General features: G+C 39.8%; 1 protein-coding gene across 1 annotated transcript; it reads right to left on the bottom strand.

The window, feature by feature from the left end:
• Positions 1–3,367: 3,367 nt before the first annotated feature.
• On the bottom strand, positions 3,368–14,850 carry LOC117993808 (thioredoxin-related transmembrane protein 1-like). The gene is made up of 7 exons (XM_034981674.2): positions 14,666–14,850; positions 12,121–12,288; positions 11,444–11,618; positions 10,242–10,343; positions 9,646–9,765; positions 7,850–7,927; positions 3,368–7,000 (listed from the first exon to the last, which is right to left on the bottom strand). The coding sequence occupies exons 1-7, from the start codon at positions 14,815–14,817 to the stop codon at positions 6,908–6,910; spliced, it is 888 nt and encodes a 295-aa protein (XP_034837565.1). The 5' UTR covers positions 14,818–14,850; the 3' UTR covers positions 3,368–6,907.
• Positions 14,851–16,704: the final 1,854 nt, after the last annotated feature.

Raw genomic sequence — 16,704 nt, 5'->3', positions numbered from 1 at the left:
ATTTCTTCTTTTATGCCCTAAAGCACTTTAAAAACTTTATTTCATTTTATTTATCCATTTACTAAAGCTCGCCAACTTTATACATTCTATGCCGCTGACGTTTGGGTAATATTAAAGGCGGTCACTGAAAATCAGCGTTGGGGCGTCTGGTACCTCAGATATTTGCTATAGAGGTGTGTGTCTGTGGGCCCGACGTCTCAACAAAAGCTGAGTGGCCTACCTGTTCGAGGTGTTGCACTGCTGTACAGGACGATATTGCCTACACCATGTACGACCTATTGACCTATATATATATTTATATATATTTTTTTTATAAAGAATATTAGCCATGTTAAATGACTAATATTCCCCTTTCCTCTCCAACTAAGCGTCAGGCTTGTGCTAGGAGTACGTACGACAATAGTGCAACGGGCGGGGTTTGAACCGTCGACCTTTCGGTTTTCAGTCCACTCCTTTACCGGTTGAGCTATTGAGGCTTTATACCTCGAATAAACATTGATATGATACCTCGAGTAAACATTATTCTATTCTAAATAAAACACGTTAAATATAAATACGATTATTTTATTAGCGAGCGACCAAGTCAATACAATACAATACAATTAATCAATACAATCCAACTAGAAACATTCTATAGTCTTTGTACAAGGCAATTTTGTAGAGACATCGACGCGGCGATCCGGACACCAAATATTGACATTATGGATATGAAAAAAACCACAGATTTGCAACTAGCGTGGCCCCCTCAGTCCCTCTCGCTCAAGCAGATTTTGTTACTTGTGAAATGTCATTCCTTCTATTTTACATTTTAACAAACAAAAAAAAGTGGCCACGGTGATAAGGACAAAACATAATCATTTTGTCACGTTCTAACAAGAGCTTAAATGCATTTAGCTATCTCGCTCTAACAGTAAGTGTCACAATAGGGCTACTTCTAACAGTCCTTGTTCTGAGAAAAAAACCTACTGAAATTTGAATTGTTAACAATGTAAGTAATAAAGTCGTATAGATGCAATGGCCATAGACATAATGGCATTATGAAAAAGTACTGTTGCTCTATGGATCATATAAGTCCCGCAAATTGCTAATGCGCGTGGCCGCCATTTTAGTGACGTCAGCACTAGACTGAAGTTTCGAGCGACCAGTACAGTCCGACAAGGCTCTCTTGGCACTTGTATGACATTTACAGGGGGGGGGGGGGGGCTGTTGTCACCTTTATCTTTTATATATTTAGACTGGCGTTTATTTAGCATCAATGCGAGTAAAATAAATAAAAGTCCTACACAAAACTCTTCAATGTTTGGCGTCCGTTCACAAAAACCTCTCATACAGTAACTTTCTTTCAAAAAGTTACAAATTTTTTCAAGTTACTGATTTTTCAATGGTCAGGTTATCTAATGATTGAAAAATCAGCGTATTATATCTTAATTTAAGCAGTAACAGTACATAGAATTAGTTAGTCGATAAAACATGCGATCTTAAAAAAGCTGAGCCCATTTTAGTGAATGTAGAAACAAAAATGGCAGATAAGTACTTATTTATTTGATGTCATAGGAATGTTTGAAACTGCGATTTTATACAACTCAAGCCAAGTTTCGAATCTTGAAATTTTCTTTCAACTGCAAATAATATAGGTAATTAATTAACTAAATTAGAGTTACAGCCGTACTCAGAGTCGCTAATAGTTACTTAAGATTGAGTTGAGATGAGATTGTCTAGTTTTCGAGACAGCTTCTGTCTCGTTTTAACTAAACTCAAGTAACGATTAAGCGACTCTGAGTACGGCTGTGAGTGATGACTTTTCAATCGTTAAATAAACATAACTTTAAGGGAAGTATAATGCATACATCTCGAGATATCACTCGTAGTTTTAGTATTACGTCAATCCGTTGTACCGTTACGACGTGATTGAAGGACAAACCAACAAACAAACACACTTTCGCATTTATAATAAGGGTACTGATAATTTATGCATTATAAATCTAACATGTTCCATATGTAAAAAATTGTTAAATGTCAAATTTATTCCTCTAGGGCGATTGTCTAAAACCTGCATCAATTATTATTACAATCTCAATTGTTCTGATTGGCTGAATTTGTGCGATTCTTGTTGCAACAATGCATTGTGGCCAATAGTGACCGAGCATTAACCAATCAGAGATGATTGCGATCGTCACATTGTAGCTGTCAAACAACCGCGGTAGGGCCCCTGTTAAATGTTTATTTGACGATTGAAAAATCAACTTTCATTAGGTTAAAAATCTAAAAATAATACTCATTAAACAATGGTGTGTGGCTAGGTACTTATTAAAAATCTTAAAGAGTAAACTTTCTATAACGAATTCCAAGCACGGCCCATTATCTCCGCATTGAAAGTTTACACTAAATATATAAAAATGAAAATAATGTTCAAGTGCATTTTCGAAAACGTGCAACCATTTTATACTGCATACATTTTGAGATCTCACTCGCCATTTTTGCTCTGTGTGTCAAATTACAATATGTCAAAAGTACGATTTTAGTCACAGCCTTGATCCTTAAGGCCGGCGGGGTGATTACGTAAAAAGTTGCAGTAGCGACAGCAGTAGCAATCCGTCAGTTCATTTGCTGTCTCTCTTCCTCTTCTTGTTTTGCTTTGTGGCTATTGCTGTCTCTCTCTAACCGGACGTTTGACAGTAATGATCGCGAGATTTACGCCTGCCGCAAGCCACGCAATCACCCCGCGAAATTCAAATTTAATTTGGTTTTTCACAATTTGTAAACTAATGCCAGAATGGCGACCTTGCACCGGAAGACGCAGCGTTGGAAGACTCCCACTAGGTGGACGGACGACATCAGACGAGTCGCAGGAAGCCGTTGGATCCAGGCGGCGCAAGACCGTGTCGTGTGGAAGTCCCTACAAGAGACCTATGTCCAGCAGTGGACGTCTATTGGTTGATGATGATGAAACTAATGCGACAAAGTAGACTTAAGGCATTCAAATTTCGCCCCTAGCAATATCATCTTCACAGGTTTATATAAAAATCTTTACTTGAAAGTGTCCAGTTTAAGAAATTAGTCAAAATAATGAGTTTGACGTGAGCTACTCACAAATTAGTCATTATTTTGACTAATTTCTTAAACAGGACACTTTCAAGTAAAGATTTTTATATAAGCCTGTGAAGATGATACTGCTATGGGGCTCAATTTGACTGCCATAAGCCTAATTTGTCGTATTAGTTTACAAATTGCGAAAAACCAAATAAAATTTGAATTTCGCGGGCAGACCGTGTCTTTCACCTTAGTTATCATCATCATCAACCAATAGACGTCCACTGCTGGTCATAGGTCTCTTGTAGGGACTTTCACACGCCACGGTCTTGCGCCGCCTGGATCCAGCGGCTCCCTGCGACTCGTCTGATGTCGTCCGTCCACCTAGTGGGGGGGGGGCTTCCAACACTGCGTCTTCCGGTGCGAGGTCTTTTTTTTAAATTCAGATACAAGTTAGCCCTTGACTGCAATCTCACCTGATGGTAAGTGACGATGCAGTCTAAATCTGAGGTCGCCTTAGTTATACCATGTACAAATAGTTTCTCGTCTTCACTCACAGATGGCGTTGTATTACTTTACGTGGCGTTTATGACGTGCTATTTACGAACAGATATATAAGTAACTGAATATAAATTAAGCCAGATTCAACATTCGGACAAAATTTCGATTATGGTAAAAAATTTTTGAAAGAAGATACCGTTTCGTTTATGTATCTTTTATTATTTTTATTGTACTCAGTTTATATTTTATAATAATACTGACCCTAGCTTCATTGTAAGGGTGAACCGTAGATAGAATAATAGGTAGATTTAAGTACTGTGTAACCGCGTATGAGATAGCGATAGCACGACGTAACGATGACACGACAATTATTACCATTGTTTAGTAGTCAATATTTTGTATTAAACGTTTTTTATGTGAAAACAAGTTATTTACTTGTTACTCATGAGAAATACAATTACGCCACGAATTCTCAAAGTTTGTTTCGCAACTAAAGTTGCATGCCTTGCATGTAAGTTGTATGTATTCCTGAAAAAAAACCAGTTACACGATAAGGGGCAAAAAATAGGTTAGCTGCGTCTCTGTTTATCACATTAGTAACCTTATCTGTGCTCTCTTTTTAGTGTGAATGAGAAAGCAAACGTTCCTGTATCTACCTTTATTACTCTATCTACGGGGTGAACCGTCCTTTTGACAGGACAGTTGACACAGAGCAAAAATGGTGAGTTCTCAAACTTTATGCATTATACCTAATATAATTTGTTTACAAAACAAACGTGATAATTTCGATTAAAGTAAAAAGTTTGAACATTGTGGCCAATTCCGTTGTACACAATCTCCAAACTAAAATGACACGTCTAATTCTATTGCTATCCCTTTCATAATGTTGCTTGTGGAAAAGGATAGCACTAGATTTAGGCCTTGTTTATTTAGTTTAGTTTAGAGATTGTGTACAAGAGAATCAGCCGAATTATTATATTAAGGCGAAGCGTTTTACAATTTGAACGTAAAATGGCGCTGATTCTGTTGTTTTTCGCTAAACTAAATTTAGAATATCTGCATCCTCTTCTTTTTAATATTGCTAAAAAAGGACAGAACATGAATTTTACATTTAAAGACTCTAAATTTTAGTGTACGCTACAAATTTAAACGATACGCTCGCGACTGGCAGCTAAAGTCACGATGTTTGACGACTCTAAATTAAACTTAAAACTGTCAAACTATGTCTGTCCTTTTCATATTGTATTAGTAAGAAGAGGATGCGAATGCTCTAAAATTTAGTTGTGCTCAGAATCAGTACCAATGTTTTACTATTTAAAGTAAATCATATTTTATCATTAGTATAGTGCATACATTTTGAGATCTCACTTGCCATTTTAGCTCTATGTGTTAACTGTCGTGCCATAATTACGATTTTAGTCCTTATTTTAAAGGTGAATGTTACTTTTGACATGACAAGTTAACCCATAGATTTAAAATGGCGCCTGAGAAGTCATTTTGTACGGATTATACTAACGGTATCAATAAAACGTTAATGCATGTATATTGTATATAATATATCGTTATTTTTAGGATTCCGTACCAGAAAGGTGCCAAAGGAACCCTATTACTATTTACTAAGCCTCCGCTGTCCGTCCGTCTGTCAGCGGGCTGTATCTCGTGACCCTTAACAGTTGACATTTTCACAGAATGTGTATTTCTATTGCCGCTTTAACAAATAAGAATTTCAAAATGGCCGCCATGTTACGGCCGCCACCGTGCAAATAAAAAAACCGGCCAAGTGCGATTCAGGCTCGCGCAATGAGGGTTCCGTACTACAGTCGTATTTTTTCGACATTTTGCACAATAATTCAAAAACTATGATGCATAAAAATAAATAAAAATCTGTTTTAGAATGCACAGGTGAAGACCTTTCATATGACACCCCACTTTATATAGTCACTCACTTCGAAAGTTGAAAATACTAATTATTAGTTCATGACCACAATTTAATTTTTTTTGTGTGATCTAACCCTAAATTCACGGTTTTCAGATTTTTCCCCAAATGTCAGCTATACGATCTACCTACCTGCCAAATTTCATGATTTGTACAGGGTCAACGGGAAGTACCCTGTAGGTTTCTTGACAGACAGACAGACAACAAAGTGATCCTATAAGGGTTCCGTTTTTCCTTTTGAGGATCGGAACCCTAAAAACAGTTATTTCTTGTACGATGGTACGGAACCCTTCGCGCGCGAGTCCGACTCGTACTTGATCGTTTTTTTTAGCATAGCGGTATTTTGGTAACGCTGAAAAACCAAACCAATAATATACCGGTAATTCGATCCCCGGTGCAGTGCGCGGAAAACGGATAATAGTCCAATAGTCCATCTGGGTTTGCGTATTTAGTCCTCTAGACTATGTCTGTGTTCATTAGCTTCTCTTCATGCGCATGCACATAAACTTGTTTTTTTTTTAAATTATTTTAATGGCCCTGGATGTCAGGCCTTTAAGGCTTTGCATAAAGTTGAAGCAAATGCCCCCACAGATAGTATATACTTACAGATAACAAATTTAATAAATTTATTTGCTAGCACAACGTAATTATATCTAGTTATAGTTGTCACTGTGTTCATCTTAGTTTTAATTTCTATGTATCTGTGAAAACCTATCATTAGCAACCAATAAGAGGTGATTGCGATCGTGACATTGTAGCTGTCATTCTACCGCAATCGAGCAGCTGAGCCACTTGACACAGACTTTGACAAGTGAAACTTGCTTCAAGTTTATGCGAAGTGCACATGCGCACTAACAGAAGCAAACGAACACAGCCATATTCTACCTGCGCAAACCACCGTGATACAACTTCAGATTGGACTACTCGTTTTGCGAGCACTGTAGTACAGTACGCGGCAGAAAGTAATGTACATCGACATTTAGAATGAAATAGCAATTTGTAGATCATTGTCTCTGTCGTTGAGACCCACAAAACGTCATACAGGTATGAGTGATAGAGATAACGCTCTACAAAACCAAAATGGCACCGATTCCGTTGTCTTTCTCTAAACTAAATTTAGAGTATCTGCATCCTTTTCTTTTTAACAATGCTAAAAAGGGACAGAACATGAACTTTACATTTAAAGACTCTAAATTTTAGTGCACGCTACGAATTTAAACAGTAGGCTCGCGACTGTGCGCTAAAATCACGAGTTTTACCATCTAAAAATTAAATTTAAAACTGTCAAACTGTGTCTGTCCTTTTCATATTACATTAGTAAGAAGAGAATGCGAATACTCTAAAATTAGGTTGTGCTCAGAATCAGTACCAATGCCATTCTAAAGGCAGATGTACATTAGTTTCTGCCGCGTACTGTAATGCGTGTTTGTGTGTGTGTGTCTAGTCGGCCTTGCGCGGCCTGCGCTTGCGCACCTCCTGCGCGTCGCTGCGCGGCTCGTCGCCCGCGCCCGACTTCGCCTCGTCCTCTGAACTCTGAAAAATTCATTTTCAATCAATGGGGTAGCCATTATAAATACTTTAAGCCATACCATAAGCCATTTACATAAGCCATTAAAAATAAAAACTAGCGACTCCGTCCGCGTGGACTACACAAATTAAAACCCCTTTTTTAACCCCTCAGGGGTTGAATGTCCTCCTATGTCACTCTCCAGTCTCCGGTCTATAACTATATCCATTAGCTATACCAATAAATACAATTGAAGTGTCTGTCTGTAATTTCGAAATAACTACCTCATGCATTTAGGGGGCATCCATAAATTACGTGGTGTTTTTTTGAATTTTCTGTCCCTCCCTCCCCTCCTGGTCGTGTCGTGAGATTTAATTCATCCCCCTCCCCCATCTCCCAATCTCACGTGAGATCTTTCAAAATGTGGGTTTCTTACGTAAACGCGTTGGATACTTGAATGAAATTATTTTCTTTCGAACGAATTAGTGAATGATCTTAATCGTATTACGATAACGCTTAGGATTAAATCTTAAGCATGTACAATCTGGATTAAATGGACCAAAATAGTACTTTTTTTTTTTGTTTCAATCAGAAAAAAATTGCGTGATATTTGCCGAGACCCCCCCTCTCTCCAACGTAAGGTTAGATGAGATTTGACCCGATCCCCTCCCCCCCTTAAACATCTCACGTAATTTGTGGACGCTCCCTTACCTATCTATACCCATGAAAATCACGTCAATCCGTTACACCGTTGCGACGTGATTTTTTTTTTTTTTTTAATGATTTATTTGTTTTGTTTGTGAGATTGAAGGACAAACCAATAAACAAACACACTTTCGCATTTATAATAAGGGTACTGATGTGACAGTACTCACATCGCTGGGAGAGTTCTTCTCGGCGTCGCTGTCGGCAGCGTTCTCCGCGTCGTCCACTATGTCGTCATTGATCAGCTCCTGCACAAACAGTTACTACTTCATCATCATGATCAAACCATCGCCGGCTCATTACAGAGCACGCGTCTCCTCTCAGAGAAGGGTTTTGGCCATAGTCTACCACGCTGGCCATGTGCGGATTGGTAGACTTCACACACCTTTGAGAACATTATGGAGAACTCTCAGGCATGCAGGTTTCCATGCCCGCGACTGCGTTCGCGTGGAGTTAGGTTTATTAAAAATCCCGTGGGAACTGTTTGATTTTCCGGGATAAAAAGTAGCCTATGTCACTCTCCAGGTCTCCATCTATACCCATACAAAAAATCACGTCGATCTGTTGCTCCGTTGCGACGTAACTGAAGGACAAACCAACAAACAAACACACTTTCGCATTTATAATAAGGGTACTGATTGCACACAAATAATTTTTTTGTAAATTTTCGGTAGTTTATTAAGACACTGGCGCCGCCTGGATCCAGCGGCACCCTGTGACTCGTCTGATGTCGTCCGTCCACCTAGTGAGGAGTCTTCCAACGCTGCGTCTTCCGGTGCGAGGTCGCCATTCCAGCACCTTGGGGCCCCAACATCTATGGGTTGTACGAACTATGTGCCCATTGCCACTTCAGCTTCGCAACCCATTGAGCTATATCCTCATTTCTGATTTGATCACGTAGAGAAACTCCAAGCATAGCTCTCTCCATCGCAAAAAAGAGTAAACTACCCTAATAAGGCAGCTCAGTATAGCCGGTTCCACAGGTGATATACTATCTATATGGCTGGTAGTGTGGATCTCCATTTATTATCTATATATATATATAAAAGGAAAAGGTGACTGACTGACTGACTGACTGAATGACTGACTGACTGACTGACTGACTGACTGACTGATCTATCAACGCACAGCTCAAACTACTGGACGGATTGGGCTGAAATTTGGCATGCAGATAGCTATTATGACGTAGGCATCCGCTAAGAAAGGATTTTGGAAAATTCAACTCCTAAGGGGGTGAAATAAGGTTTTGAAGTTTTGTAGTCCACGCGGACGAAGTCGCGAGCATAAGCTAGTTATATATATAAAAGTAAAAGGTGACTGACTGACTGACTGACTGAATGACTGACTGACTGACTGATCTATCAACGCACAGCTCAAACTACTGGACGGATCGGGCTGAAATTTGGCACGCAGATAGCTATTATGACGTAGGCATCCGCTAAGAAAGGATTTTTGAAAATTCAACTCCTAAGGGGGTGAAATAGGGTTTTGAAATTTTGTAGTCCACGCGGACGAAGTCGCGAGCATAAGCTAGTCTAAATATATAAAAGGAAAAGGTGACTGACTGACTGACTGATCTATCAACGCACAGCTCAAACTACTGGAAGGATCGGGCTGAAATTTGGTATGCAGATAGCTATTAAGACGTAGGCATCTGCTAAGAAAAGATTTTTGAAAATTCAAGCCCTAAGGGGGTGAAATAGGGGTTTGATAAAAGGGGTGTAGTCCACGCGGACGAAGTCGCGAGCATAAGCTAGTTAATATTATGAAACTAGCTGACCCGTCGAACTTCATAACGCCTAATAATTACAATTTTTTTTAATTTTTCTCTCCCTAAGAACCATCCTCGTACTTCAAGGAATATTATAAAAAATTAATTAGCGAAATCGGTTCAGCTGTTCTCGAGATTTGCGATCAGCAACACATTCAGCGATTCATTTTTATATATAGAGATGAGTGTACGAACCCCTTCATCATCAGACTTCTTCCCGTCCTGGTCCAGTCTCTGCTCCGCCTCCGCGCGGCTGATCAGGACCTTGTCTGGTCTTCTTGGTGGATACAGCATGTCGATTATGCATACTAGGATCTGAAAAATGTAAAAAAAAAAACCGGCTAAGGGTGAGTCAGGATCGCGCACCGAGGGTTCCGTACTACAGACGCATTTTTTCGACATTTTACACTATGATTTCATAAAAATAAATAAAAATCTGTTTCAGAATGCACAGGTGAAAACCTTTCTTGTGATATCCCCACTTGATATAGTTTTCTTACATTTGAAAATTGAAAATACTAATTATTAGTTCATGACCACAATTTAATTATTTTTGTGTGATGTAACCACAAATTCACGGTTTTCAGATTTTTCCCCGAACGTCTGCTACAAGTCCTACCTACCTGCCAAATTTCATGATTCTAGGTCAACGGGAAGTACCCTGTAGGTTTCTTGACAGACAGACAACAAAGTGATCCTATAAAGGTTCCGTTTTTCCTTTTGAGGTACGGAACCCTAAAAATAAAAAATAAAAACCGGTGCGACGTCAATCTCAAGCTTGTTTCACTCACCAGTCCAAGTAGGGCTCCGATGAAAATGGTGGCCACTGCGAAGATGAGGTAGGAGCCCCATGTGGGCAGACCGTATGTCTCCATCAGCATATTGTGCACTCCCTGGAGTGAATGACATTTGGAATTAGGTTTTTTTTAATGAATGAATATATTTTTTTATTACTAAACTAGCTAATGCCCGCGACTTCGTCCGCGTGGAATTAGGTTTTTCAAAAATCCCGTAAAAACTGTTTGATTTTCCGGGATAAAAAGTAGCCTATGTCACTCTCCAGGTTCTTATCTATACCCATGCAAAAATTCACGTCAATCCGTTGCACCGTTGCGACGTAATTGAAGGACAAACCAACAAACAAACACACTTTCGCATTTATAATAAGGGTACTGATTTTGTACATTTGACTTAAATGGAGTCCTGGCTCCTAAACTAGGAGATCCCGTATCTTAGGAGCCTGTGCCTTCCCAGTTCCCATACATAGTGGTTGAACTTAAAATTAATTAATAACAAATACAAATATTATGTGTGTGTGTGTGTGTGTGCAAATGTATGTGTCAGTTGCTGTGTGTTGAGTCTGTTAAACTGTCTGGTTCAAGGCACATTGGCGCAAAGACAAAGTGCAGCAAGTTTTTCTTTCATCAAATTATTAATTTTACAGAACTATGGTATGTTAAGCTGTGATAGTCTAGTGGGTAGGACTTCCGCCCGAAGGTGGGGGTTCGATCCCGGGCACGCACCTCTAACTTTTAGGAGTGATGCGCGTTTTAATTAATTAAATGTCACTTGCTTTAACGGCGAAGGAAAACATCGTGAGGAAACCTGCGGGGCGATTGTCTAAAACCTGCATCAATCATTATTACAATCTCAATTGTTCTGATTGGCTGAATTTGTGCGATTCTTGTTGCAACAATGAGCAACAATGCATTGTGGCCAATAGTGAGCGAGCATTAACCAATCAGAGATGATTGCGATCGTGACATTGTAGCTGTCAAACAACCGCGGTAGGGCCACAGCATGCCTGAGAGTTCTCCATAATATTCTCAAAGGTGTGTAAAGTCTACCAATCCGCACATGGCCAGCGTTGTAGACAATGGCCAAAACCCTTCTCACTCTGAGAGGAGACCCGAGCTATGTAGTGAGCCGGTGATGGGTTGATCATGATGATGATGATGGTATGTTAGTTAAGTGGTAAAAATGTTATTCTTACCCTCAAAGCCTGGCTGAGTTTAAAGAAGTGAGCTACAAGTCCCATCTGCATGGAATCCGGCGCCTTCCATGCAGGCACAGCTTCAGTTTTCTTCCAACGGCCCTTCTCCACGAAGTCGAGCATGGAACCTGCGTCGCGAGGCCCCTTGTACTGACGGAACAGGCCGTCCTTCACACTGCAGGTGAAACGACCATGTTACACATTTGAAACTAGATGGCGCTGGACCGAGTTGCATCGCACTACTAAGTTTTATAACCTGCGTCGCGAGGGTCCTTGTATGGCGGTACAAGCCGTCCAGCACAGTGGGGCGAAACGCCCATGTACTAATAATAATAATAATTCTCATAGGCCAACTGAGCAGGAGATGTTGTAGCGCAAACACAGGTCCACTCTCTATTCTCTCACTTTCATAGCCCGATGGTACGGAAATCTGACACGACCGGAGAAATCAAGCGCTGGACCGATGGCTTTACATGCTCTCCGAGACTAAGGGGTGAAATACTGCCACCTTTCTAACTTTGGACTATAACTCCCAATTTCTTAACAGAAAAATCCAATACCTCTTTTTGGCACGACCTGGGAATCGAACCCAGGACTTCACGCTAACCTCTAAACCAACGAGGCAGTCCGTCTAGTGCAGCAGCAGCTGCAGCCCTAACAGCGTAGATGTCACTTACTGGTATATAGTGGGCAGGGCGGTGACCACAAATCGTCCACTCAGGCCGGGCGCCTTGGTGACATCCACCGCGCCCGCTCGGAGCCCCAGATTCTTGCTCTTTGCAATATTCGCCAGCTCCTTCCACGCCGGCGCGAGCGCGTTGCAGGCGGGACACCATGGCGCGTAGCTGGAACATGAAATGCCATATTGAAAACTAGCTTATGCCCGTGACTTCGTCCGCGTGGACTACACAAATTTCAAACGCCTATTTTACCCCCTTAGGGGTAGAATTTTAAAAAAATCCTTTCTTAGCGGATGTCTAGTGTCTACGTCATAATAGCTATCTGCATGCCAAATTTCAGCCTGATCCGTCCAGTAGTTTGAGCTATGCGTTGATAGATCAGACAGTCAGTCAGTCAGTGAGTCAGTCACCTTATTATTTATATTTTTGAAAACAATGGCCTCGCCACAGGAGGAGGCGGAAAAATTTCGACCAAGAAGCTGCTGCTGTTCTTGGCGGCAATCAGCCCCCCGATTGTGTAAAAATAACGTTGTCGTAATTGTCAACAAATTCTGCCCTTTGATTGGCTGTGAAAAAATGTAAACAGCGAATCAACCAATCAACGGACATAATTTGTTGACGATAACGATGAATACGTTATTCTTACACAATCGGGGGGCTGTATTAGACGGGACGTGTAAAATGGATGCGTTCACAAATCACAATAGATCGGCTACGTGATACAGGGTCTGGAAAAGCCCTGCACAGCTGCCAAAAAACCGGCCAAGTGCGAGTCAGACTCGCGCACTGAGGGTTCCATACTATAGTCGAATTTTTTCGTCATTTTCAAAAACTATTATGCATAAAAATAAATAAAAACTGTTTTAGAATGTACAAGTAAAGCCCTTCCATAATATGATACCCCACTTAGTAGAGTAATCTTAGTTTGAAAGTTGAAAATACCAATTTTCTTCATGAACACATTTAATTTTTTTTCTTGTAACCACAAATTCAGTTTTTAGATTTTTTCTTTACTTGTGCTATAAGAACTACTTACCTGCCAAATTTCATGATTCTAGGTTAATGGAAAGTATCCTATAGGTTTTCTTGACCGACAGACGGACAATGAAGGGGTACCTTTTTTCCTTTTGAGGTATGGAACCCTAAAAACTATGACATTGAAAACGATGTGATGGGGGCAATATGGGGTATTTTTGTGTATGTATTTAAATTTATCATTAATCATCTAGTTAGTGTAAGTGGCACTGGTGTTCCAATTAGATGTAAAATAAATCCATACTAATATTATAAATGTGAAAGTGTGTCTGTCTGTCTGCTAGCCTTTCACGGCCCATGCGTTCAACCGATTTTGACGAAACTTGGTACAGATATAGCTTCCATCCTGGGAAAGGACATAGGCTACTTTTTATCCTGGAAAATCAAAGAGTTCCCACGGGATTTTAAAAACGAAGTCGCAGGCATCAGCTAGTTATTATATGTAGATTGTCAACTGTGTAAGCAAATATGAACGGATTAGTAGTTATTTTAATAATAGCTTATCAATCACATTTAACTGTGTTGATTCAGGTGTTTTAAAAATCTTGGACGAATGCTTTGTTTTCTCATGATAAAAAGTTGCTTAGATCACTCCATGCAGTGTTTTCTATCCTATCAGCAAAATTCTAGTCCATATAGGTTCAGCCATTTCTTCAAATTAGGCAAGAGAGATAAATGTGTTGTGTATGATAATAGCATGATGTAATATGTTCAAGTGACTCACAAAATTAGTATTATGGACTTATGAAGTATTTGTTTACATAGGCATAAGGCATAGTGAGCAATTATTTAACTTTGAACCAGTGCAGTGATAAGTTAGCTTATTTAATATGTATTAGGTACCTATTAATAACAATAAGATATATAAATAACTCTATAAAACACATCTGTAGATGGAATTTTATGTGTTGATCATTTAAAAGGTACTTTGCATAATTACAAAAGTTAAGAAGTAGATCTTAGTGTTTTTATCAGTGTCTAGGGACACATACATATAAAAACCATTCTATTATTATCCCTACGCTATATGTATACCTAAATGTTTTTGTGCTCGTTTAGCATTCAATTAAATACGTGGGTTCGAAATTATTAACCGATTGGGAATGACTCACGGTCGAATCGAGTTTGCTTGATTTGGTTTTAATAAACTGCAGTCAGGCAGTCAGGTGATATTTTATGACAAAAAGTCGAGTTTTTCAATAAATACGGACACAATAGGTGCGTCATAGGTTGCCGTAGCCTCTAAAACGGGACCCTATCGACCTTGCTAAGTTTATTGAACTCTGGCAGACTAGACAAGACAACGTACAGTCTACACCTATCTATTTAAAAAAAGCTAAATAACAACAAAATTACGAAACAATATCAACATCTAATTAACATAAAAAGCTCGAAAAACATCTACCAAAGTTGTGTTAAGTTTAAAACGAGTTTTATAGACTTTTTTTCTAGGAATTTCGATTTTTGACACGTTTTGAAAAGTACCGGTTTGTAGAAAATCACTCACAATTCAACCATCCATTCTCCATCGAGGATCTGCCGCCAATTATCTTCATCTAAGTCAACATTTGCACTCGCTAATTTAGTAAAACAACATAAAAATACACAGGAATATAGGAAAATATTCAACACTTGCGGGATCTTGGTAAGGCGCGCCATGTCTGATTTTGTGTCAGTGTGGCAGTGCTGCCAACATTCAAACGCCAGCAGTGTGAAGTTCTTGCACTTTATTTTTTTTTAATTTTGGGCCTGGACTCTAGCTTTTTTGGTAAATCTTTGCTCTAAGCCACTAGATGGCACTACATTCTCTAGCAGTGTTTGCTCTAGATTACTAGATGGCGCTACCGAGACAGGCTTTCAACTCTTTAACTCTTTGATAGATGTCACTACTGGTTCAAAACTTTCAAATATCTTATTGATATTTTTCCCCCCTTTTTCAGAGGTAATTTTTATTACAAAAATAAAGCTATCACGTTTTTGATTACCTGAAACATAAAACCTTTATAAATTTTCTGTAAAAATGCATAATAATATCATCGGAACGCTAAAAACCATTTGACTTAAATACATCTAATCATAATAACATTTAAGTTCTGCTACGTCCTAGGGTACCTAAGCTACGTCCAGACTCCAGTTGTTGACGTCTATCGGTTGATGATGATTGATGAATCACAAAATATGTTCTATATATTACCAACATTAAACATCCATACTAATTGCGAAAGTGTGTCTGTCTGTCTGCTAGCTTTTCACGGCCCAACCGTTCAACTAATTTTGATGAAATTTGGTACAGAGTTAGCTTATATCCCGGGGAAGGACATAGGCTACTTTTTATCCCGGAAAATTGATGAGTTCCCACGGGATTAAAAAAAACCTAAATCCACACGTACGAAGTCGCGGGCATCAGCTAGTTAGGTACAAGTAGATATAGTACATGACAGGTCGAGATGGCAATCGGGGTACGAGTACGAGGGCTGGCAATCGCGCCGCACGCCCGCATCGGGTTAGCCCGGGGACTGTGCGGGGGTGAAGGGTGGCCCCCCGCCTTATACCCCGATTGCCATCTCTACCTGTCGCATACTACAGGTATAATACTATTTATATTTTACTTTATCTTTGTAAACCCATCGTACTGGTTATACAGAGCCGTGATAGCCATGTGGTTAAAACGTCCGACTACTTTCGGGTGGTCGGGGGTTCGATCCCGGACACGCACCTCTTACTTTTAGGAATTTTGTGCGTTTTAAGTAATTAAATATTACTTGCTTTACGGTGAAGGAAAACATCGTAGGAAACTTGCGTGCCGCCCATAATGTAGGTACTCAGAGGTGTGTGAAGTCTGCCAATCCGCACTTAGCGATCGTGGCGTATTAGGGCACTTGGGTTTCCATTCGCTCAAAACCCGAAGAGACTGCGACCAAATTGGTACAATTTGCAAGATTCTTAGCGGTGTGATCGACTGCTCTGAACTACACAACAAGCTCTGCTGCATTTATGCACCCTCTAATTACAGCTATCTCCGCCACCGCGCAAATTTTTCGTAAGTCCGTTTAATCGCACGGTAGCGCGTTCCAGGTCACCCATACCGCGCACTTTGGCTGCGCTCAACGCGCTGCTGAAGGAGTCCCCTCGCTGTGACATATTTGCTGACAAATGGGCTGACCTCATGGGTCAGATTTTGCACTTTTGTGAAAATTTATAATTTTGCTTTTTAAAATTTATACCTAATTTTAACAATTTTTGTAAGTTTATGTTAGTTAGTACTCGTAGTTTAATTAGTGTAATTGGGCTTTATGGCCGTTCTAATTAAATAATAAATAGTATAATAATAATGGCCTTAACCCTTCTCACTCTGAGAGGAGACCCGTGCTCAGTAGTGGGGCGACGACGGGGCGATCATGATGTACCTACGTGCAGTACACAAGGTGCAAGCAAGCGAAGGCTATACATTAACAGATCTCAATAATGACATTTAAAAATAGCGCTTTGCAACGCTATCGATGTTATACAGCATGTTGTATTTTCTAGACTCACATCTTTCTAAAT

This window comes from Maniola hyperantus, chromosome 25, assembly GCF_902806685.2.
Source record: "Maniola hyperantus chromosome 25, iAphHyp1.2, whole genome shotgun sequence".
In the NCBI taxonomy this organism is placed as follows: Eukaryota; Metazoa; Arthropoda; class Insecta; order Lepidoptera; family Nymphalidae; genus Maniola; species Maniola hyperantus.
This window is presented reverse-complemented; position numbering and strand designations above follow the sequence as displayed.

Coding starts and splice junctions, on each gene's coding strand:
- LOC117993808 (XM_034981674.2), bottom strand. CDS start 14,817: ATGGCGCGCCTTACCAAGATCCCGCAAGTGTTGAATATTTTCCTATAT. Junction 12,289..14,665: donor GGAGAATGGATGGTTGAATT/GTGAGTGATTTT, acceptor TTCATGTTCCAG/CTACGCGCCATGGTGTCCCG. Junction 7,001..7,849: donor AGAAGAACTCTCCCAGCGAT/GTGAGTACTGTC, acceptor TGAATTTTTCAG/AGTTCAGAGGACGAGGCGAA.